The sequence below is a fragment of the Neopelma chrysocephalum genome, unplaced genomic scaffold (assembly GCF_003984885.1).
Source record: "Neopelma chrysocephalum unplaced genomic scaffold, ASM398488v2 Primary Assembly neopelma1_71, whole genome shotgun sequence".
NCBI lineage: Eukaryota > Metazoa > Chordata > Aves > Passeriformes > Pipridae > Neopelma > Neopelma chrysocephalum.
In genome coordinates, this window is record NW_020897731.1 from 2,864,533 (window position 1) to 2,890,287 (window position 25,755).

Here is a 25,755-nt window from a genome sequence, read left to right on the forward strand (position 1 = left end):
GGGTTGTAATTCTTAAGTGGGAAAATGAGTTACATCTTTATTTTCAGAGACTGTAACAATAACAGGCATAGGTCACTTTTAGACTAACCACAGTAACTATGCCTTCTTACACTGCACTTGCTTCTTCTTAAAAATAAAAATGAACTCTGGCATACCATAAAAGATTTAAATCCTGCCTTTTTGAAGGTTGACAAGTAGAAATGAACCCAGCAGAGGAGAACACAGGAAGTGAATCATTCACACCCTCAGACTCTTTGTGCAGAACAGAAAAAATGCACTCCAGTTTATAGCCAGAATGCTTCAGAGTGGCAATGAAGTCTACATGCAAATGCTCACCCTATTAATAGCTATAGCCATCAGTCACAATGATTTACCCAGGGATCTATCCAAAGACAAACTCAGGATAAGCAGAAGACAGTGCTTTATCCAAAACTGGAGGTCTAGTTCCTGCCAGAACCAGCAGTCAGCTGAATTAAGCACTTCCCCTTCAAGAGGCCCCGCATGGCCCCTGTGAACAGAGCACAAAGCAAGGCCCAGGCAAACGCTCAGAGAAGCTCAGGATTTTTATCAACTGCGCTCCGTCAGCAGAGGTTGCGGATGTGCAGACACGGAACAGGAGGCAGCAGCTGGACACGCTGCACAGTTTCCACCCGGAGTGCTCCTGCATCCGGAGATGCACAAGAACTCCACACATCAGCAGTTTGTGGACTTTTCTCTGGTTTGGGTTTTTCTTTACTTGGAAAAACCACACTACTTTCAACGGGAGCTTTTATCACTGGCTGCCTAAAGCATGGGTTGTAGTAAATTCTGGGTGCTGTTGCTCTGAAACTCTTTTCCATCTAAGAGGTTCAAGCCAGAAAACAGACTAAGTAAAGCGATTTTATCAGTCAGCTAAGTTTCTAGCTTGAAAGAAAAATCAAGTGAAGATTGACTTGAATGACAACTAACCCAACTCAACCTACAAAGGTTTTTCCTAGAGTACTGTTATAAGCTTAACTGTTCAACCCATAACAAAGCATCATCTGAGCCAAGCAATGTATTTTCTGTTTCAAGAACTCATTTTCACTTTATCACATGCTGCAGTGATAAGCCTCTTCAGTACAACTGATTTTAATTGACTGGAATGTCGACCCCAAGTATATCCATGATCTAATTATTACAGAAAAATGTAATTGGTAAATGATGTTGATTTATTTCCTGTTACCGCATCACTCCAAAAAGAACTGTTTTGCCTCCAGCTGACGACAGTCCACTTGGGAAATTTTACAGTTGACACCAAGAAAGAATTAGACTTTTCCACCTCCCCCTCTTCTCCAAAGAAACAAATACAGGAATGATTTTTTAAAAAAAATCAAAACAGTTTGGTAGGAAGGGATGGGAACAATGCTGGCAGCTTGTATGACAGAAGCAATATTGTATTAATGGGATTACCAAGTCTGAACAATTTGACTCACAGAATCACAGAATATGCTGAGTCGGAAGGGACCCACAAGGATCACAGAGTCCAACTCCTGGCCCTGCACAGGACCATCCCCAAGAGTCACACCAGGTGCCCAAGAGTATCATCCAAATGCTTCTTGAACTCTGTCAGGCTTGGTGCTGTGACCACTTCCCTGGGGAGCCTGTTCCAGTGCCCAACCACCCTCTGGATGAAGAACTTGTCCTGATATCCAACCTAAACCTCCCCTGACAGAACTTCAGGCCATTCCATCTGGTCCTGTCACTGGTCACCACAGAGAAGCTGCAGTGGCAAGGGCAGAACAAGCCAGGTATCCAGAAAAGCCTGGCTCTGAGCTCTTCTGCCACCGCTGTGCCTGCAGTCTGCTCTGGGGGCCTCACACAGACAAGCTTGTTACCCACAGCTGCACAAAACCCCTGCACAGTTTTCCCCTGCACCTGAGGTGGGCAGGCTGTTTCCAGCAGTGGTGACTTCAGGGCAGGAATCCAACTCCCCAGCAATTGATTTATTTAAATCCTTAATCCTGGATGGAGGGGGAAGAGCCATCCACTCTCATTTCCTCCAAGAGCACACTATGACTTTCAGAACATAAATCCTCATAAATTTGAATATATGACAATCCCTAAGTTAAAAATAATAGCTAATTTTTTATTATTAAGGAACTGCCATTAGAAATTTTAATTATTACTATACGGAGTGTCAGCAAATGACATCATAAAATATTTAGACCTGAATTTATGAGTAAAGATTGTTATTGAAAGGTCTCGAGTGTTATATGTGCTGAATTTTACTGATATTGAAACTCAAAGAAAATGAAGATATTCTATTGAGCTCTTATTGGAATTCATATAGTGGAAGTTAAATTGAACAGCTCTCATAGGGTCACAGCACATTTGGAAGAGAAAAAAATATGCATTGATTAAAAATGGATTTTTCTATTATAGAAAAAAATGAAAATAAATACATTATAGAAAAAAAATAATTTCATTTCCTTGAGGAAGAAAGCTATAACGTATCACTAGGATATAGCCAAAATCTGACTTTCCTCTATACCTTAGTCTCTTAATACACAAAATCTTGACTAACCAGTTGCAAACAAGTTCTGAGAAGACAGATCACGAGACGAGAGAACCAAATTATATGCTGGTTGCTTCTTCTTGAGTTTTTAAAGGAACTTTTTAAGAACATTCACTAACAAAAGGGGGGGGGAAAGTTGCAAATATACAATATTTAAAACTTCTGAACTTGCCAATCTTGAAGTGTTTCTAAAAGAAACAGTGGCTGCACAGCCCACCTCAGTCTACTGGAAGGGAAGAAAATTCCACTTTGGTCGTGATTCTCAGTGAGGTACCGTCATCTGACTTTTAGTGCATTTTCACAGTTGCAAAAGCAACTGGCATAACCAGTTCTGCTCAAGCAGAATTCCTGAAGATAACTGATATAAAAAATTAATCATGCAAACCTCCACTGCAAGTGCACTTGCAGCTCCTCCAAGACTACTCGTTCTGACTGCTTTTAAGCTTTAAAACATTTTACTGGATAAAAACTATATGAAAGCTCTTGGTGACCAGTAAAACAACTCAACCTGAGCATACACCAATATTGATTTTTTCATCAGAAGACTGTCATGTCATGCATTCATGTATATTATCAGCATTAAAAGCAGGATAAGCAACAGCTTAGCTGCAGTGATTTTAATTCCTACATTGTTGAAATAGAGTATTGATGCTGTGCTCTATACACACTTAATGAACAACAGTTTTTACAGGACTTGAGAAAAGGCCTATGCACTCAAAAACCTGTCTGATTACTCTTTTAGTACAAGGTCCAAGGGGAAAAAAATGCTTCTTCTCCTTACATACTGTGCCTGGCTCAGTTGTACATGTACAGCCATCTTCAGTCATGGTTTAACAATATGCAACTTGCAAATGGCAACTGACATTTGAGGGTCTGGAGTTTTCATCATTCATTTATTTATTTAGCAAGAAGGCAGGAAAGAAACAAGAACTGGTCTTTCTAAGATCAATTTTTAACTACTTCACAATTCAATTACTTTTTTTTCCTCTTTTGTACTTCACATAAGCACATATCTTAAAACTGCATTTTTCCTTGGAAATTGCTTTCAATCCCAGATGAGCTTATTATGGGGAAATTATAAGAACAATGTACAATAATAACGTATTTTAAAGATTGCTCCCCTTATATAAGTTTTAAAAATATGCACAAAAGCACATCAAACCTTATCATTCAGAAGACCATTTAAGTTTGCAGTCAACTTTGCTCATCTCATTCTGGAAAACAAATAATCTTTCATTGATATAAAAAAAGAAGATGGAACCACAAACATACCAATGACCTCCATACAGGAGCACAGAGCCAAATGAATGGGATAGTCACAGGGTCTAATTAGTGACCTGGTACAAAGGGGGTTTTTTGATGTCTGTACAGAAGCAAATGCAAAAGCAGACTTGAGAAAGGATTGCTTGGTGGACCAGTCATCTTAGTTCTTGCACACAAAGAGCTCATGTCAAGGAAGTAAGATCAAATGGGTTTCGCCAGATACCTGGTTATCAATTCCAGACCTCAAGGGTGAAATAGAGCTGCAGCATTAATTCCTCTGGCCTACTACTCTTTTTTCCAGAGAGGTGAAGAAACTGCTGTTGGCCAACTGGCATCATCCCAATAGCCCTATGCTGTCACCTCCCCCACTTAGACACCCACCACTCCTTTAGGCACAAACCAAAGGACTAAAATTGTGCCTCTAAATGGGCAAAAACTCCACAACACAAGTGCTACTTCGTCATTGTTAAAGCAACTGTGAGGGGTAACCTGGACTGTGCTTTTAGATGTTGGTGAGGCTCAGATTAGTGATTTACAGCACGGCTCCTGTCTCAGAAAGTCTGCATGTCAAAAATAACTTCAGGAAAGTGCCAAATCAATTAGGAAGGATTAGTTATTGTTATCCAAGAGGCACTGGAGACAATTGTTTTTTAGACTTGCAGTCTTGCCAGAAACTCAATAATGTTTGGATGCCATACCACATAAATCTTTAATAGCTACTTTTTTCTAACACATTTAATACAACCATTCAAAGCTGTAATGCTCTTGGAACACTGAACATTCACTACTTAAGATAGTTTGGATGTATAGGAAAAATATTCACAGTACCAGCAACAACCAAAAAACATTAATAAATTATTTATCCACAACTAAAGAACAGGTGCTACAATAAAATATACTGCTAAATCTCAGAGTACTGTGATTATTAGGCCTCTTCAATTCTGTCATGAAAAATCTTTGGTGAACACTTCAGAAGTGTTAATTGTATCAAGACAAGCTGTAGATAAAGTCTGAATGGCTGAGCACAGTGACAAGTTCAAAAAGCTGCCTGAATTTCATTTCAATAAACAGCCCAACTACAGCTAAGCCCAGTGACATGACACATGGATTTCCAGAGTACTTTACCCTAAATTAAGCAGCACAGTCCTTCAAATGAATATTTGCATTTCACACACCGCAGCTGGTTTTGAAGTTCTTACTACATGGTCTCTTCCCATGCAAACCTTCCCATTCCCACAGTGGTTTGAACAAGGAAGCGACAACCAAAATATGACAAAAGCCCAAACCCATGACATGCCTACATGAAATCCCAAAACTCCAGATCCAGTCAGACAGACTGAAAGAGGCTGTTCTTGTCACTGAAAGAGCAGCTCATGAACTGCTGCCCACATAGCTGGATTTCACAAGATTTTCCCCATTGGAAAGGCAGGTCATTTGATTCACTAGCCAAGTGCTTGGGTTCATCTGTACTAGAACCAGTTCTCCGAAACGTTGTTTTCAACAATGTTATAATGCCACAGCTTGAGAAGTGATATGCAAAGAAGGAACCATTTCAATAAATAATTTCAATACACACTCCATTTTGAGTGTGTATTGAAATCCAGCTATTTGGACAAGGAAAAAAATATTTATTCCACTCACTTATCCTGAACCGTATTGTATTGTTCCAACATTTCAAGTCAATAACCAAATTTTCATCAAGGCCAACACATGGAAAATTTCAACTCCAAACAGCAAGTACTTCAGAAAACAAGGAATGGGTGAAATAAGCATTCTAAAACAAGTTTCTGGCACTCTATCATGTTCACTTTATCTTGAATTTATGTACTTTTAATTACTATTTAAGCAAAAATAAGCCAAGGCCAGAAGACCACAATTTCCCTTCAAACAGCCTGTTATAGATGGATCTTTGACACAAAGGCCACAAACCAGTGAAAGCCAGAGCAAGAATAAGATACTAGAAAGATTTTCAAATTAGGTAAGCTTGATTATAAAAAAAAAAAAATAAATATACTTTGAATCTTCACAAGAAATGCTTTATACCCAAGTGGTATGTGTTTTCATGGTGTAGTCAATATAATGACCACATTCTTTTGAATGGCACTGTTATAACGGAAGTAAAATTTCAACTAAGAACCTTCTTTGCTACTGCCCAAGAAATTGTGCACAACTCAAACAGATAGGCTGCTCAGTCATATATACAGATCATAAATTTAACTGGCTTCTACATTCACCATTAATCCTAACACAGAACTAAACAAATACCTTTTGCATTTTCTTGGGGTCCTTCTGTGAGTTTTCTCTGAGAGGTACTTTTCCAAAAAACTTCCATCCCACATCATTTTGTTTTTCAAATCTTGCACTTTGCTTTCTGGTAAACAAATTCCTAAAAAAAAAAAAAGTTTGATTCAGAAAAAGAGGTTATTAATTATAACAAACAGAAGGACAGACAATCTGCTGACCTTACGTATCCCAATCAAATATTCCAACTCCTCTTGTGGTTGAGCTGACAGACACTGTTTCCCATTCTCAAAAGATAAATCATGCAGTATTATCACCATACCAGGTAATGGACTTTGTTAAATAATAACTTCTAGTAGATGAAAAAAAAAGTTCATTTTCCAACTTTCTACAGGTGGCCTTCCTTTTTAGCATCCTTCTAGACCACTCAAGCCTCACTCCTTTAAAAAAACACTAAGACATTCAATCTCTTGCTCAGTAAACATTCTCTACCTGCCTGTTACAATGCACTACTACCAAAAATCACAAAAAAGTTGGAGACATAGTAGCTTTTTACTGAATTTGATCTGCTTTCATAAAAGATTATTTTTCCTGAATAAGCTTAAAGGTTGCTATCAAAACACATTAATTCTGAAGACATTTTATTAACTCTGAAATGTCTCAACCAGCTTAAACACTGCAGGAACAGTCAAAGCCAGGCACAAAGCCACTGAAAATTGAATTAGTTTTATTGACGTTGCTAGTTTTTAATCATAAAGCGATAGGCCAGACTTCCATTTTTACACCACAACTACATTTTTCCAAAACTGGACATGCAGTACAGACCAGACCTCATGCACTCAGCTCCTTCAGCAGCACAACAGATATTCTACACCCACAGTATGTCTGCATTATTAATGTAACAAATTTTCTTTTGTTCTATTGTCTAGTTTAGCAAGTATTCAAATATATACAGGTTGGCTCAGTTATTTACTCACCTTGTGGTAGGTTTTTCTGGAAACCTGACTATAGATTTTTGCTCGCTCATTTAAAAGAAAAAAATAATTCAGAGACAAAAGTATTTTTGCTGCTGCAATCAGCAGGCAGCTCTAGCACCTTCAAACCATGGATGTTTCCAGTCTGCCATTACTTCTTTTCCTTACAGTTACTACCTTAATGCTCAGTGTGTTGGTCCATCAAGTACAGATCGTTTCATACACATCAAGTGTGGAAGTCTGGTAAATAAAAGTATATTGAGCTGCATGTTCCAAAAGGGTTGAATCCATAATAAGAACAACCTAATTCCTAAATCTGTAATAGGAACAACCTAGACACTAAATAGTCGTTTTTCCTGGCCACTTTGTATCAGCCGACATGAACAATATCACAACTATACCAACAGAGATAACATTGCTGCAATACAGGAGAAATGTTTGATATGAGGAAGACAACTGAGGTAAAAACGTCAGCGTGTTGAAATGTACTATAAAGTTAATAGGGTGCACTGCCATCCTTAAATATGCACATATTTATACAAATTATCACATGATTCTGTATCACAAGGATACAGTTACCTTGAAATTCAAACCAGGAACAGATTATCATATTAAAAGATAAGAACAAAGTGTTTAGGTACAGAAATCACGCAAGTCAATTACAACTGATGCCAAAGCTAAGCAGTAACTGTACTTCTACAAACCCCTTTCAGCTTTCTCCTACCCTACCCCACACAAAATAAGAAACAGTATAAAGAGACAGAGTAAACACTTGTAGGGAAAGCACTAAAGAGTAACAACATGAAAAACATAGAAACATGCTGCCATTTCCTCCCCCCTTTCACCTTTTTTCAAAGCATGACATTATAATCCTACAGGTAAACCACTGGATCAAACCCAAAGTTTTGCTTTCTCTAACTAGCATACCCCTGTTTCAGTGTTATGAGACTTTCCTGTGGCTCATCATTACAGCTCTGAGACTACTTACAGATTTATAAGCTAACTAAAGCTAACTGCTGGGAAGAAGAGAATATCACAAAAATAATTTCCAAGAAAGGTATCTCAGTTGAATTTAATTTCTTTCCACCAGCAATTCCTTCACCTTGTCAATACACAGATTCCATTCTGATTGGCCTGAAGGGCCTCTGCATGTCATTTTCTCACCCTTGCCCATTTCATAACATCTAAGACCAGAGATGATGGATTTATATTATCATTTGAGCCAGCTACCAGGGAAATAATACATAAAGAGAGACAGAAAAGAGATTAATTTTTACATATATGTTCAGTTAATTTAAAACAGAGAAATATCAATTAAGTTCTAAAATATATATAAGAATAAAAAGGAAAGCATGACAGGAATAACATCACAAAAATCACAGCATGTAAACAGGATAAACAATGCTAGGCAGGCTGGCTGTTCTTGCAAGAAGTTTTCTTTCAGGTTGTTGCTGCTTCAAAAGTGAATTCCAGACTGTCTTCAGAGAAAACAAGAACTTGTAGCACCAGGGACAGTGAAAGAGCCCCCTAAGGAACACACCTGTGACAGTTCTGTGCACGTTCAAATCCTCTTCTGCAAGTAAAAGGCTTTCACCACACTTCATTAGCACTGCAATAACATGAAAATTAAAGGCAATTTTCTCTCCCTATCTATCCATATTAGAGGTTGCTAGCACAAGCAACAATCCCCCCAATCTCCTCTGAGGGATTTTAAGAGCAGCAGTAGGTCTTTATCCTCAGAGCAAAACAAAGATGAATTGGAATGATAAAATAGAATAGCTCTCTGATGCAAGGGCCTGCATAAGATGAACTAAATTGGAAAGGTCAATCTCACACACTTGCTTTCGATTCAATTCCACAATCCTAACTATCTACTTTCCCTTTAGAGGGAACATCATAATAAATAATCTGTTCCACAGCTTATCTAGCAGATGGCACAGCACTTGCTCAGCTCACTCTTCTCTATCCCTACATTCTAGGGCACCAGGCATCTCTTCCCCTTTTTGTACTATGTCAGTTCACTTTTAATTTAAAATATATATAAATATATATATATATATATATAACTGAAAGCACCAGGCATGGTCAACATACAACTCCCATTCTGCATTCTCCTTTTCCCCTGCTCTCTGTCTGGACCTAAGTTACAGTGTTTTGCTGGTGTCCACACTCCTTACGAACTCCAAAACGTCTCAAAACTCCCAAAAGGCATAATATTATCAGAGGCCACATATCAGCACAATCAGATGTAGAACAGCAAACTACAACCTGTTCTTGCTCTGACTAAGAACATTAAACTGTGATCTGCTCTGACTGGAACAGGTCAAAGTAAACCACAAGATAGTTAGGATGGCATGGAAGGAGCAGAAGAGATGCCACCTAATTTGCAGCTGATCGTAGAAAACTGAACAGGAAAAATAACCCAAACGAACAAACTATGGAATGTTCTCCAGTTCAATTTCTGCAGAGCTTTGCAAAAAATCAGGACACCACCACAGGGTCCTGACAAAAACACTACTTGAGATTTCTGGACTGAAAGCAAACCCTTAAAATATGATCAAACTTCCATAATTACCACAGAATCAGTGGTCTCATAAATAAAAATCAAGAATTTAATTTATAAACTAGTTGTAGCTCCAGGCTACAATTAAACCTAAGTAATCCTAACAGGAAAGGTTGTGCATGGACCCAGTTTCTACCCCACCACTAATTGCCCTTTTTAAGGTCTAAGTGGGTTTCAGAAAACATCCTGGAGAAATAGGGTACCTTTATGAAGGGAATTTCTCCCAGGCTCATGGTTATTTAGCCTACTTAATACCTACTGCAACTGCCTTAGAAGGAAGTAAGGATTTTTGCCATATATATAGTAAAACCTTCAATTTTTCTGCTGCCACAGCACAAAATGGAATTACTTTCTTCCCATGCTAACACAGCTCCCTCGGATTTCCAAGAAAAGTACTGAGCAGTCTCACTTCTGAAAAAATTCACTAAGAAAAATTCCACTCTAAAGGTAACTTAAGGAGACCTTACCTAACAGAAAATACAGGTTAATAATAAGCAAAACTTCTCTACCTGGAAAAAAAAACCGAACAAAAAACAAAACCCAAAAAAACTTAAACAGACCTTTACTCCAAAGACGAGCTCAGAAATGCTAGGCTAAAAGATATCAAACTTTCATTACAAGTGCTTTAGGATAACAAAATTAATTTGAGATCTTGAATGTAAAAAAGGGTTGACATGCCTGGAAAGAAAAGATCACACGCTGATCGTTATCTCGGTCTCATTGTCCTCTTCAACACCATTAGAGCACATCATGCTGATTTACAATAGGGATATTAACAGGAATTTCTGACATGACACATCGTGTCTGCAGTATCATTAGCGTGGAGCCATTAAAGTGTCACGGGTTACATCTGCATTCCCATTGTACGTGCTAACTATTTTACACTAAGTGTCTGCAGCTTCTTATTTTAGAAAAGCCAAGCACAGAAGTTAAATTGAGGTCATGTTTCAAATAGAAAATGGCTTTTTGCACAGTCCCCTAAAAACGGTATTCAGCACTGAACAGCTGTTTAACCTTGTTATTTTAGTTGAGTTATGAAGAAGAAATACCTGCCTGAAGAGAATTTAATTCTAACTCCAGAGTTAATTTTTACATACATACAAATACCATCCTGTGATATAGGACAGAGATGGAACAATCTTTTGCTTGTACAGATACTGCATCACCACTGTATCCTAATCTGCCCAGCTGCCTTTTCTGTAGGGAAAAGAGGAAGTCAATACCAAGAGACAAGTTCAGCAGTGTCAGGAAATTCTTATTTTTTTAATAAAACTTAAGAACCATTTCATTTTGGTTCTATAAGCACTGCTAAGATAAACTTACTGAATAGTTGCCATATATGCACTGCACATTTACGTCTTGCCCGTACTTATGTAGCTTTGTGTGCTGTCATGGTCAGGTTTTAAGTCTCAATCAAATAAAAAAAAATTATAACCACATCGATAACAAGTAATCAAGTCAATCCTACCCATATGGCATCTGTTACAGCTTTTTCAAGCTTGTGTTTTTAAACAAGGTCCCGCATCAGCACTGAAGCAGAAAGTTTATCTAGTTGTTTCCAATCCTCTTTTCAAACAGACAGGAAGTCTGTAACACAACTGCCAGCAATTACTGCCCTGTGACGAGTTGATAGCAGCCACTATCAATGAGCATGTGAGGACTTGTGAGCAGGAGCTCCACAAAAATTCAACTATTCACTTTTTCCACGTTTCAGCTGTGCTTTGTCCCAAGCAAGGTTAGCCTCTTATGCGAAGTCACCTCCCAAAAGGTCGCCCCTTCCCACCAAGCCCCCCAGTTCCGTATATAAACCCATCCACTAAAAGGAGCAGACAGTGCTGCCATGGTTTCTGTTGCCAATTTATTCCAGGTCTTGAAGTCAGCTGTAAATCTCCTCCCTGAAAAGTCTCTCAAAGTCTCCTCTAGCCAGGCAGGTTCAATACTGTGCCCAACCAGACGCCCCTGAGGTTGGTACCACCAGAGTCAAGGAACAGTTTCTCTGTACAAACAACAGGAAAAAAAGGATGGGCTCCAACACAGTAGCTGTCAGAGGGTGGAGCTGAGCAGGGTGGACACATATACACCCAGTGACACCTGTTGGTGCACACACACACCCTGCACCTGGACTTCCAGGCAACACACAGGGTGTTTTTTTTCCCAGAATTTCCAAGGTATACCAGTTTCCTGAAACAAAAGGGTAGAGGAGCTAAGGATTTAGGAGTTTTCATGACTAGAGTATTTGGGTTCTTCAGAAAATCTGAATTTTAACTTGTGTTGCTGTGACTATTTTGCCATGGCTTCTTAGGCAAAGTTCTGCAGTACCTGAACTCCCGGCATGCGGCACAGAAGGACAGTTGCAAGCAAAAGAAAAGTGAGATGGCATATGTTGCTTTGTGGTAGACTAACACTGATCTAGCATAGATTACATTTGCAAGTAAATGGGTTCCTTACTCTTAAAAAGACAGTTGGAGTACAGAAACAAAAAAATGTATGAAAATTATCTAGAAACTGACCCTGCTCATGCAGACTGATGCAATTTCTGATCTGTGTTTACCCGTTACTAATTTGCAATTGCAAGAAATTTTTGTTACAAGTTTTAAAAACACACGCAACATTTCCTGCTCTCAAGATGCACACTCACATTCAAATTTTAATTAGTCTTTCAATTGAATAGGTTATTTTCAGAAGACAAAACAAGTGGAATAGTCATGCACATTAACTACCAGAAGGACTTACCAGTCTCATGAGCAGAGCAGATGAAAAATTAGGATAGTGGAGAGAGTTCAAAAGGTTCATATTTTGCAGAGCAAATTTATCTTGAAAGACATTTTTTCAAATGAGTATCAGACTTGCATGTATTCTTAAGAAGCAAGAAAGAAACAGAGGCAAATCAAAGTTCATTTCAGCTGCTGCTGGGAAGACCTTGACAATCCCTTTTAACTCTAAGCTACTCAAGGAGAGAGCACTAAGGTCTTGAGTCCCTCGGCCTATCCAAGGCAGACAAATTCCATGTGTAATGGACTTTAGATAAAGTAAGCAGATACTAATCCTCAGAATTAGGTAAACCCACACTGAGCACATAAGCAGCGTAAGAGATGTCTCCACAGACATTATTCCACAAGGCATCCAGAAAACTACACTGAAACAAAACATTTTAAGTAACATAAAGTACCTATTAGGCAAAAAAATAAGATAAATTTTATTAAATATATGCTGCATTGTGAGCAAAAGTGTCCAGTCACCTTATATGACATAGTATTAATTCAATTAACAATACCTAGGAAACATTCTATTATGGAATTTAGGCAAAAGGTATAACAATATTATTTTCTTCTCATCCTCCAATGACGGTTTGCATTTTGTACCAATCATAACTCTCCTAACTTACCCTCAATAAAAGAGCTCTCACCTCTACATATTCCAAATTAAACCATTTCCAGAGGCTGAGAAAATAAACCCTGAAAAACCAGCAATGTATTCTATCAAAGAAATTTTTGTTACCTGATTAGTGGAGGAACAAGGCTGACACATAAGTCATGATGACTGGAGAACTGATGGACTAGAGAAGGCACTCTTGTCGGGAGACACACCAAAGTCTCCTGGAAGGCCCTAAATCTACATCCTCCACAGGTAAAAGCCAGCAATTGGTACTCATGACCAGGTAACACTGGTCCCTAGAAATAATTCACTAGACACAGTGACTGCCAGTTCTTACATTCCCTGCTCCCAACTTCAGATCACCTCTAGGTTAACTTACACTTTGGAAAAAAAACCAAAACCAAACACACAACAAAAAAATCTGCAAAACAAAACAAAAACACCCCAACCAACAGAACAGAACATCATAGAAAAAGTTCAAGTATTTTGGCTATGGCGAAGAACCTCCATAAACAAGTCAAAAGTTATGCTTTGAAAAGGATTCCAAAAATACATACAAAAGCAGGGGTTGCAGAATTTTATCTCTGGGAGATTGCCAAAGGTCAGACTAAAGGAAGAACAATGCTTGGTTTATGGATAAACAAATCTAACAGAAACAGAGCCAGACGACCTACATGTTGACCTACCTATGGAAAAGGTAACTAATAACAAAACCATGTTTTATAAATTCCTATCACATTTTATAAACAAAGTTTTCCAGCCGCTGACATTCCAGTATGTTCAGTAAGAATCAAGGACAATGACACTTTACAGCGTAACAGATACCTACAGGTTTGGGGAAAAAAAAAAAAAGACTTCCACAGTTAGAGAAACAGTAATACAATACAAGTTAGCAATACAGGACACCTGAGAGCTTGTAATAGGGTAACTTGGAAATTTCTCTAGAATTCTGGCAAAAAAGAGCAAGGTTTAATAAAATACTTATCAGAACCACAATATTCTGCATTTACCTTTTTTCTTAGCGGGTAGCCCTCATTTCACAGGAGAACAAAGCAGAGCTGCCTGCACTTAAGTGTCCAAGACATGCAAAATAAATCAGACAGTAACCCTGCAAGTTTAGGAGTTAGAATTGGTTGTAGCAAGCCAAGAACTATTCTGCACATGGATAATGCACAGTGCTAGCCTACAATGCAAATACTACAGAATTCTCAGAAACAGGAGTTTCAGGAAGTTAGGACTCTCATATAAAATCAACACTCAGGTCCAACTTCAAACTAATATATTACAGTCAAATCAGCTATAATTAATGATCCTTTTCTAGCTGGCAAAATTCCCAGTTACCCTAATGTTCTCAGAATAATTCAAAATTCCATTCCTAGAGTTCCTAGAGTCTGAAAGCAGCTCTCTTCATTGATTTGTAGCACTATTACCACCCTAATAAAATACAGAATGCATACATGAAATGTCATCCTAAGCAAAAAGCTGAACTCCACTAAACTGTAAGACCCTGAGCTATAAGGGTGAGGAAAAAGCGAGTAAAAGGTCTAACTGGTGTCCATGAGACTATATCTGTATCCAGTTTGAGGCCCCTGGACTACAAGAAAGATCAAAAACCGGAGGAAGCCCAGTGGGTGACCACTGTGATGGCTGGGTGGTGACGCCTACGACAAACAAGCAGGGATGCTGAGAAAGGTGGTTTCATTCAGCCTGGAGGACCAATCTCAGATAAAACGACTTAACAAGAGACAAAGCAGCAAGTTGCTGCAAGGTAAATTCCAACTGGATAAAAGGGGAGAGAAGAAAAAAAAATTCATTGGTAGCAGACAGATCCTGGACCATGCAGTCTAGAGAGGCTGTGGCAACTCCAGGCTTGGATGAACTCACAATGACTGGACGAGGTCCTGAGGAACACGCTCCAGGGCTGAAGCCCTGCACTGAGCTCACACCACCGAGCCCCAGAAGTCCCTTCTGACCTGAACTGCTCATTGATTCCATATTTGTGGAAGGCTGCTGCTCACAAAGGGGAGTCCAAGCACTAAGCAAATACCTTGTCTTACCTCACGATTGTTGCCAAGTTCTTTTGTTTATTTTGTCAGTTGTCAAAGTAAGGTGTGAATGACCCTACTATTTACTGTAGGGTTTTTTCTTTGTTATTCTTATGGTATGGCTCGACAACTTTTGAGGCACTTAATGACTATAAAGAGAGGCTTAACATAAATAAGGAATGGTTAGTTCACTAAAACAGCAATGTCACTAATGCTCAAATTGAAAGTAACAGTTCATAAAAATGAACTTGCAGATTTTTTTTTCTGCCAGCAAATTCAGCATTTAACAGGACGTTAAATATCAAAAGTAAGGCATAAAAACATATATTCCTGCTTCAGAAAATCCATGGGAAAATAATAGCTGAATGTTGCAACTAACATAGAACACTCATCTATGCTACAGATCTCATTCACCACCCAGTGTGAGACTTCTGTAATGCTTCCCACCAGCCACTAGAGAAGAAACATACACATTTTACTTGCTTTTAAATAATAACTAGACCACATTAAGTCAGTTTTGTACAATTACTAAAAAAACAACGCCAAAGCTCAAAGTACCACTGAGCAGATTTTCATTTAACTTCCATAATGAACAAATAACTTCAACAAGTCTCTTTGTTTAAAGTCTTGTTTGTGCAAAACTGTTTCCATTATTCAACAGCAAAACTAAGATTTTAATCTATAAAAGTAACTTCTCTTAAGAATAAAGAGCCACATATCAAGTAAGATTTAGTGCAAAGTTTAAGGCAGAACTAACAGAACAGTAATTATTCCTCAATACGTTATTCCACGCATAAGGGAAAATAAGGACTACAATTAATGTGGACAGTTTCAGTTCAACACCTAGTGGAGAACAGGCCACATGACAAAATTCAAAACTTCATGCTCTGAATTAGGGGATAGCAATTTTGGAAATTGTATCATACAAATTTCTAACCTTCATCAAAAGCAAAGGCTTTGTAGAATTTCAGCTTTGCACCTATGGAAGATTTGCTTTGAGAGAGAATGTTTATTTCAGAAAAATTCTGCAGCTTTTCTTTTGTTTTACACAGAGCTGTGAAAATAAGCACAGATGAGGGGAGGACCACTAGTCTGTCAGTTCAGGTAGACAGCACGGCTTTCAAATAAGTACTATCCAAAACTGTAAAGACTGAAGCACCCTTCAGATGAGTACACCTGAATGTCTCACGGGCTGCTGAAATACTGTTGCCAGCATCATCTGTTAAAACAGATCCTCAGTGCCTGTACTGCTTCCTATACTACTGAAATATGAGGTTGTTTGCCTTCTTGAATGAGGCCTGTTAGTCTCACTCCAGTGCCTGGTAAACTTACAGAAAAGATTATTCTGACAGGTATCGAAAAACACCTGAAAGACAACACAGTCATTGGTCACATCCTGGCTTCATTAGAGGAAAGTCCTGCTTATCAAACTTGATTTCCTTTTATGATGAGGTAACACACCCAGCTGATCAAGGGAAGCCAGCTGATACAATCTTCTTTGATTTCAGCAAAGCTTTCAACACTGTCTCTCACAGGATCCTTCTGGACAAAATGTCCAGCACAGTTGGATAAACACACCATGTGGTGGGTGAGCAATTGGCTCACAGGTCGAGCACAGAGGGCAACAGTGAGTGGGGTAACATCAGACTGGTGTCCTGTCACTAGTGGGGTTCCACAGGGCTCCATCTTGGGCCCTGTGCTCTTCAACATCCTCATAAATGACTTGGAGGCAGGACTGGAAGGGATACAAAGCAAGTTTGCAGATGGCACTAAAGTGTTGACTCCCTTGAAGGCAGAGAGGCCCCACAGAGAGACCTCGACAAATGAGAGGACTGGGCAATCACCAACCATAGGAAGTTCAACAAGGGAAAATGCTGGATTCTGCACCTGGGATGGGGCAACCCTGGATGCATGTACAGACATGGGGAATGAGATGCTGGAAAGCAGTGCCAGGAAAGGGACCTGGGAGTCCTGTCCAATGGCAAGGTGAATGAGTCAGCAGTGCCCTGGCAGCCAAGAGGGCCAACTGTGTCCTGGGAGGCATCAGGCAAAGCATCGCCAGCCGGTCGAGGGAGGGGATTGTCCCACTCTGCTCTGCACTGGGGCAGCCTCACCTTGAATATTGTGGCTGCTTTGGGCACCACAAAATAAGAAAGATATTAAGCCATTAGAGAGTGTCTGAAGGAGGGGGCAACGAGGATGGTGAAGGTCCTTGTGGGGAAGCTGTATGAGAAGCGGCAGAAGGCACTTGGTCTGTTCAGCCTGGAGAAGAGGAGACTGAGGGGAGACATTGCAGTTAAAACTTCCTTGTGAGGGGAAGAGATGAGGCAGGCACTGTGGTGACCAGTGGCAAGACCCGAGGGATGACCTGAATTTGTGTCAAGGGAGGTTCAGGTTGGATATTAGTAAAAGGTTCTTTACCCAGAGGGTGGCTGGGCACTGGAACAGGCTCCCCAGGGAAGTGTCACAACATCAAGCCTAGCAGAGTTCAAGAAGTGTTTGGATTATATTCTCAGGCGCATGGTGTGACTCTTGGAGATGGTCCTGTGCAGGGCTAAGAGCTGGACTTGATGATCCTCATGGGTCTCTTCCAACTCAGTACATTCTGTGATTCTTCTCTTTCCAGCCCTTTCAGATGCCCATTATTGACAATAATCAGCTAAAAATTCACAAAGACACAGTAGCAGGGAGGGAAAAAACTGGCACCAAATTCCTCTCTTACCTCTGACAGGCCAGTGAATCCCAGGGGATCGGACAACTACAGCACTGGGGAGCCCAGCCCCACCGCAGGGCAAAGCAGCCTGTGCTGGGTGTCCATGTGGGTTCCCTCCATCAGAGGCTGGGTTTCTGGAGCCCTTCCTCCCTGCTTCTGGACAACTCCACCTGCAGCTCAGCTAGTTTTTGTTCATTTGTGGTTAGAAGCAGTGTACTCATATCCTCCCCCACAGTGCATCCAGCTCTTTCTGTCCCTCCTCCTACACACTTCATTCCTGTTCTCAGCCTGTCTCCTCCTGAACAGCCAATACTCTAAGAGGCCTCATGTAACAGAAATGTGCATGAAAGAGGAGACATCATCATATTTAATATCTCAGATTACTCAATCACAATTATTTTCATCCTTTTTCTTCCCTTCTGTGGTCAGTGAATTCCCATTTTTGGAGACATGAAAAGTGAGAAATCAACAATACAATGCTCCTTGACATTCTGCCTTCCTTTTAACACCAAAACTAGAGAAGTACACAATAAGCTGTCCTCTCATTAAAAGCAACAAACAGCATTATGAAAGGGTCCTATTCATTAACACAGGTGACTTATCTATGCCATCGATGGACTCAATTCTCAAGTTCAGAACTCCAAATTACGCATGACCAGAGATCTCAAAACATGTGTGTGTGTTTATGTGATATAAACATATCAGATTCACATGATTTAAGACCTAATGCTGAAACCAGTAGCTACTATTTTGAAACTTAAGCCCTTTTCCTTATCAGATTACAAGTAAGGTCACAGCCTGGACTAGGTGTGTGCTTCTATGTATGGTATAGGATGCCAATCCTGCTTCAGATGCTTTCTCTCAGAAATACAGAGATTCTTTGCAAACAGTAAAAGGTAATGTTCTTTTTAAAGCCCTTTATTAAATGTGTAGTCCCTATTCTCTGTAAAGGTTTCCTAAGATCCTCCTATTTAGAACACTTGGATCAAAAAAATTCTAGGAGTAGCCTGAAAAGAAAGATGATCCAGATTCCTGGAAAAATAGACAATATCCATGGCAGTGGACTAAGTAAAGACTTAGGATTCCTGTCATCCAGTGAAACGAAGGGAACTGCATAGCTTGTTATTTAAATGAACATAGTCCTAGTCCTTTTTATGATCACTCTGTGTGTAACCATAAAAATCCTTATCCTCAGCCTCCAAAACAATAAACGAAAATGATAAATGAGAGGTATAACTTCCACAGTGGTCCTGATTCAGCAGAGCTGTTTAAAACCCGCGCATTTAAGAAGTTTCAGCAGTACTGTACAGAAGCGAAGTCCAAAGGTAAAACTCATTAACCCACACTGCTCTGGGTCAGCAGGGCAAAGGGGCAGACAAGTCAGTGACTCTTTAGTTTCTCAGCCAATTATTTGCTCGCACTATTTTTCAAGCCAAGTTCCTGCATATATTCAAATAAAGGAAATTAACTCCAACTGATGCTTTGTATGAAAGACCTCTGGGTTTTGAAAGATTATACAAGTGACACTTGAAAACAACCAACATGTCAGATTTGTCAACAGTCAGAGTTACAACTGCTTTTCAGAAGCAATAATCCATTTTCATGTGCTAACCTGGAGCCTAATGAGAGCACTGTACCTGTGATGCCTTAAGCTCTTCCAAGAGGAAAGCTATGCACAAGCAAGCAACAGAGTGGCCTCTTTTTCTCACTTTTGATATTCCTGCCACACTCAGATGCATCAAACAGACTAAGGAAAGAACTAGACCTTTCAAAGCCTCAAACTGCTGAAGAGACAGCAACTGAGCCAGAGGAGCAGTCCAGGAAGCTTTCTTCACCACAGTGCTCAAGAAGGCAGGACAGGAGCACCCCGTTCCCGAGTGATCTTGAAGGTGCCAGGACTGACAAGCAACAAGCCAATGGAGTTCCCCTTTCTTTGATTTCTTCTACAACTCAGTTTGCAAACACAGTCTCAAACCAACACCAACACTTCGTAAGACACCACAGATATTCCAAAATTGATATGTAACATACAACCTTGCACAGTGCACATGCACACATGCAAGGAAAAACAAATCTACAGAGTGTTAAGAAATAATTTTACATGCCGAAGCAAGTACTTCTCTAAGCATTTTCTTGATACTACAGAAGATTTACCCTTAATTGATTATGTAAGTAGCTTAGGCACACGTAACCAAGCACTGGAGGCATCTAATTACTGTCAGCATTATCTCTACAGGTAGCCACAAATCTTAACTGACACATCAAGACTGAGTTTGCTCTGGATAAGTTCAAACAAACTAACACGTTCTCAGACGCCAGATGGGGTTCAATACAAGCACAGGTACCATTTCAAGAAGAAAGGTTTCTCCCTTTTACCAAATATCAGCAACTTGTGCAAAAACTTAAGCTGACTCATCTTTGCTCTCAGTGGTTCAAACCTGTATCCTATTACTCAGAGAAGCCCTCCAAGAGCTAAACCTGCAGATTAAGGCCGAGTCCCTGCACTGCAGCCTTACCCCATGACCATCAGGCTCCTGGAAGGTAGAAAGGCTGTGTACAAACCACTCAGGTGCTTGTTCTTCCACACTGTACACATGTGGCAGCCACTCACCAAAGCCAAAGTTCTCCTGCCACAGTTCACTCCTGGTTCTCCAAAGTGAAGATTTATGCACTTAACCTGCAAGAGTGTGAATCTCAGCTGAAACTCCTTTTGGCAGAGTGCAGTGCTAAGAACACACTCCTCTCTAAGACTTGGTTTATACCTACCACTGCAGCACTTCTAACAAACTGCTTTAAGAAGCTTCTTCTCAGCAAGCTGGTCTTCAACAATACTACTCGAAATGCCTCCTCCTCATGTCACAGTGCACACAAACCCTGGTGCACAGCACAGGGGTGAGCTGGGTAGGGAGGCCTCTAGAAAGCAGTTACTTTCAAACAAAACAGTGCAAGACCCAGGTTCATTTACTTCAGTACTTACTGAAGTCCTCAGAACCCAAGGGGCCCACAGGAACTCCAGGGAACAGGGAGTACATGGGATCACTAGAGGAAGCTATTTCAACCTAACGGATGGCAGATTATACAAATCAACAAAAACTAGCTACAGTATGTTTTGAACCTCAACAATACTGACAGCATAAATACAAATAGTAGTCCCTGTGGCACAGAAGCTCCCTGCTTGTTTGATATCTCTGAACCTCACCACCAGGTCACATGGCATAAGAGAACAGATGCACAAAATATGGGGGTGTGGTGTGCAAGCACAGACAAAAAGTGAGCAACTCTTGTTTTCAAAACAGAGCAGAAGGTGGATGGTAAAGGGAAGGATATTGAAGGTCAGGTTACAGATGGAGCACCTGGAACTTCAAAGCCGATCACCTAGTCTGAACTTAATCCTCATATTATCACGATGACATCACCCAGTGACCAAGATTATCTGTTCTCCATTTAAAAGGCACTCATGACAGCCTTTATTTCCTGGCATTCAAGGTACCCAAAAAGATTCAGGTTAAAAAGCTCAGTCTAGTGAGTATCACAGTTCCTGTAACACTGATAAAACCACTACAGACTACCCTAGAGCAGGATTTGGACTGATGGCTTTACTTTGTTGGATGAGAAAAGTTGAGAAGCGGTTAAACATCCCACTCAGCAAGGTCTAAATAGCCTGTTCCACTGTGCTCCCTCCAGGCTGAAGGACAGCATTTGTTTGAGTTAGCAGTTGTGCTACCAGAATGGGTAACAAAAGTTCATGCTTTGAAGTGCTGAGAAGCCTCCTGCTTCAGAATTAAGTCTGGTTCCATGGCAACAAACAGACAAGGGTCCACAAAAGCTTCAGCACCTGAAACATGACTGACGACTGGAGTTCTGCTGCACAGTACTTCAACCCAAGAATAAAAATCAACAAAGGCTTCAGCCAGTTTAATAGGTCTAAAGAAACTGCTTCTCTTAAGCTTTGCAAATAAGGCAGCCTTTCAAGGAACAGTTTGCCAATTCTCTATGTATTTTATGAGCCTATTCATATTAGCCTATTTGTCTCACGCAAAAAAACCCAGAAACACAAATATGAGGAAAAAGAGATTAGCTGAAGCAATCCCATGTGCAAAGCAGGTTAGATACAGCCAACTCTGCTTGATGCCCAAAGTTTATTTCTATGACAGTTTCTCTAAAATATATCATACTTCAGACATCATATCCTAAAAACAACAGACATTATGAAGGCCTTACATAAATAAAACAAAACCCCAAACTTACCAGCAAACAACCAAACCCCCTAAAAGTAGACAGTCCTTTTCCTCATTCGCCACTTCTCCTGGGTATCTGCATTTAGAACACCTTATCGTTCACACAAGGGCCACATTTAGAAGAAGTCATGTAACTGCTTTGAGTGGACAGTGCTGTCATTTCAACAAGCAGTGACGCAATGTCAGATGATTTCATGCCATACATAAATGAAGGAAAAAGGTATTTAAAAAACTGTAGCTGAGTTTTGGAAAGATCACAGTGGTCACTCAAGTGTTTGGCAAGTATTTGTATTTTAAGCTTCATACACTTAAAATGATCAATAAAATATTCCATCTTCTAAACCGCTTACGAATCCTCAGATGCCAAAGTTCTTTAATACACGTATGGATCCTACCTATATTTATCTATTTATGTGCCATCAGATAAAGGACCTTGGCCAAAACCACAAAAGATATTACTGGAGAAGCCACTGCCCAGAGGAAAAAAGACCTTGTTCAGAACTTCTTTTATTGTAATGCAGAAGGAATCTTCCAAGATTTAAGATGCTTCCATAAAACATAAAGATAGGATGCAGAGCCTTAGTCCCTAGCAGTATCTGCCTACTTACTCGTAACACAAAAAACATGTTGTTAATACCAATCTAAATTAAAATAGCAAGCTATTATATCTTTAAAAGTAAAATATCACACAAGACCATTCTCCTATGATCTTACATAATCTCACTGTTAAACTACAACCATATTTCACAGAAGCATTACCTGGCAAAGAAGTTCGTAAAAGGTCCCAATATTTTCCGTTTACTATCCACGTCTGCCTCCGGACAACACTCCTGCTGGCTCTGGTCATTGGTCTCTTTAGTGGAATTCAGGGTAACGTCCGAGAAGTGTGCCTCGTCAGTCTCAAGATTCACAATTGCACTTGAACTGCTTGTGACCACAAAGTCCAAAATGTCTTCATTGCTAACCGATAAAGTCGTTGACAGTTCTGTGCTAAGACTAGACACACTACAAACAGAGATATCATCACTTCGATTCAGAGTTTTTGAGGTTGGACTATAAAGTTTGACAGTGTCATACCCAGTCCTTGGGAAAGTGGAGGATTTTCGCACAGCATGGTCATGCTCAGCAGCCAGAGAAGGTGGAGGCACATACGGTGGCAGCGTGCACGCGCTCTGAAACGCCCTGTCAGGCACAATTTCAGGTTCTGACTGCTTTCTCTTCACATTTAACACACTGCAGTGAACGGGTTCTGGATTTCCTATTTCTAGAATTGGAATACCAGAATCCACTGATTTAAGGCTATGACAATCTTCTAAAGCACTGGACAGCTGGCCAGGCCCAAACTGAGGCAATGAGAGATCTCTCGGGGTCCCGGAGTTCAAGTTTGGAAGGCCCTGGATACCGCTGCCCACTCTTGCATCCAGAATTCCCATGAAGGTCAAACCATTTAAGGAGTTGGACAAATTTGCATCAGTTGTCTTGGCCCAACTAGTACCTGGTTAAAAAGAAAGAAAATGTGATTATTTGCAGGAAGGTTGTGGTTTGTTCTTAACTGTTTGGGTTTGTTCAGTGGGGTTTTTTGGTTGCTTCTTTTGTCTGTTTCTTTTTTTTTTTAATGCACTCAGTCCTGTCCTAATTTAGGCTTTCAATTAAAAATTGTTTTTCTCTTGCAAATGATTACTATCCCTTCCCCCCGCTTGAACAACCGGACAATGGCAACTTAAATTAGGCTTCTAGAAAATGTCAAGCATGAAAAGCTTTTCATAAGCAGTTTGTGTGACAGTGTTTCCTTCTTACACATCTCCTGAAAGTGAAATGACATACTATAAAACCTGCAGTATTTTAATATTCCATTATAATACTGAGACAAATATTTGAAATTTACTTCTATACAGTCATAAATGCATATTCACTGATTCCAGGGGTCTACAAAACTTAGTGTTTACATACACTTAGACCAAATTCTGAAGTGTTCATTTAAACAGAATTTCTTAGCATTCTTCTGGAAATCAAATAACTGATAATAAATTTGTCACCAAAATAGAATGCATAATGTATCAGTTTTGCATTAAGCAAGAGATGCAAAATCTGAACAGCTACAAAGCTATCCACACAGTCAATGTTTTGACAATACACATGATGCACTTCATCAGTGCATGAACAGTAACACTGACACTTGCAAGTACATTGTAATTACTGCAGTCAGGGACTGCAGTCCTTCATCTGTGCAATATCCATTCACGGTGTCTCCCTGGGGGCTGCCAGTAGGTCAGTTAATCCGAATCCACTGTAAATCTGAGTAACCCTCAAGTGAGGGCTGTCAATAGGAGCTACAGGTTGGATGCACCATCCTTGAGCAACTGCGGCCTTCCATAAACCTGGAACCCCGTCAGGACTGCTGCCCTGGCTTCCAGAACTGCTACAAAACCTTTAAACACTGCATGATTATTAGAGTGACATTGCATACAGCTTCTCTTCCTATATGAATAGTTAAACTACCTACAGCTCTGCTGAAGTTTGCAATGTAATTACTCTGCAGCAGTTGGCAGAACAAATATGCACATATTGCTTCAGTTTCTTCACTCTGAAACACTCTGGGCTGAGTGTGAAGGAGTGAAGAACACTCCTTCCATCTTGCCAACAGACTGCTTTCGAGACAGATTTTTCTCTAGTTCCTGAAGCCTCATCTCCTGCTTCTGGTCTCCTATTCTCTCTCTAGTGTAGCACTAGAGGTGCTACTAAAGGTGACAGTTGTTCTCTAGGAGGTCCTCCCCACATCCTGCTTTTAAAAAACAAATACGCACATACCCCAAAACAAAACCCAATTTATGAAAATCGGTATCTCACAGCAGTTCTAAACCACTGGTTAATGTCACCTAAGCTCTGCCAAACATCAGGGTTTGACACACAGTCCGTTCTTGGATCTGAGCTCATCAATACACTTTGTCATTGTGATACTTATAGGCAGGAGGTGAGAGAAAATACACTTCAAACATATTTAACTGGTCCAAACCAAAACATCTTTTTCCACAAGTTTTCAGTCACGTGGGATGTTCATGAATCCAACTGTACTTCATATGCTATACTAAATCTTGAACTTCCTACCCAAATGCTATTTGCTAGCTGATACGGCACTCCAGTTCAATCCACTCCTAAGCACAGAGAAAAGTCAAGAAGAAATAATCCTGGGTATTTCCTCTTTTAGACTTTTCCAGAACTTTGTAGCAGCCAACTATATGCTACCCATACAAATCAATCAACACATCAATTGCCTAATCCTCTCCATAAGCAAGGTTTCAAATGTATTGTTTTGACTAAAAAGCTTGTGAAGATGTACACTTTACTTAAAGAGTTGCTATAGCAACTTTTTTTTTTCCCCACATTACCATGGTTTGAAAAGTTTACATCCCCTGCAATTTAAAGTGATGTCTTGAGATAGCTAGCACACCAACCGGGTACATTATGAACTCCCTGTTCACTAAATTAAAATTGCAAGGGCCAGCAAAAAAACCAAACAACCCTAAACACCAATCCTTGAATACAGGCAACAAACTATACTCAAGAAATCAACTGTGATAGCTGAAGTGTACACATAAGATATAAAATGGAGCACAAGTTAAATTCCTGTTGCATATACTTGGATCTCCTGCTTTCAGACCTTCTTGCTTGGATTCACTTGTTCTTCTAATGCAAGTCTGACTGTTTTCTCTTCCTTGTGCTCACCTTACCCCTCCATACACACTTTATTGCTCTTCAAATCCACGGCCCACCCAGCCCCAACGTTACTCTAAAGTATATGTACACACA

The 25,755-nt window shown here is 39.9% G+C and overlaps 1 protein-coding gene across 5 annotated transcripts in view; it reads right to left on the reverse strand.

The window, feature by feature from the left end:
- The window catches only part of TBC1D14 (TBC1 domain family member 14), a 67,226-nt gene that overhangs the window by 38,180 nt on the left and 3,291 nt on the right, over window positions 1-25,755 (reverse strand). For 3 of the 5 annotated variants that reach the window (XM_027686379.1, XM_027686380.1, XM_027686381.1), the window contains exons 2-3: window positions 22,708-23,443; window positions 6,065-6,185 (exon numbers count right to left, since the gene is read on the reverse strand). In XM_027686379.1, the coding sequence (XP_027542180.1) occupies window positions 6,065-6,185; window positions 22,708-23,443 (857 nt within the window). Of the gene's footprint in view, window positions 1-6,064; window positions 6,186-12,310; window positions 12,415-13,075; window positions 13,178-22,707; window positions 23,444-25,755 lie in introns of those variants that run through there. The other 2 variants (XM_027686385.1, XM_027686383.1) reach the window with 2 other exon arrangements.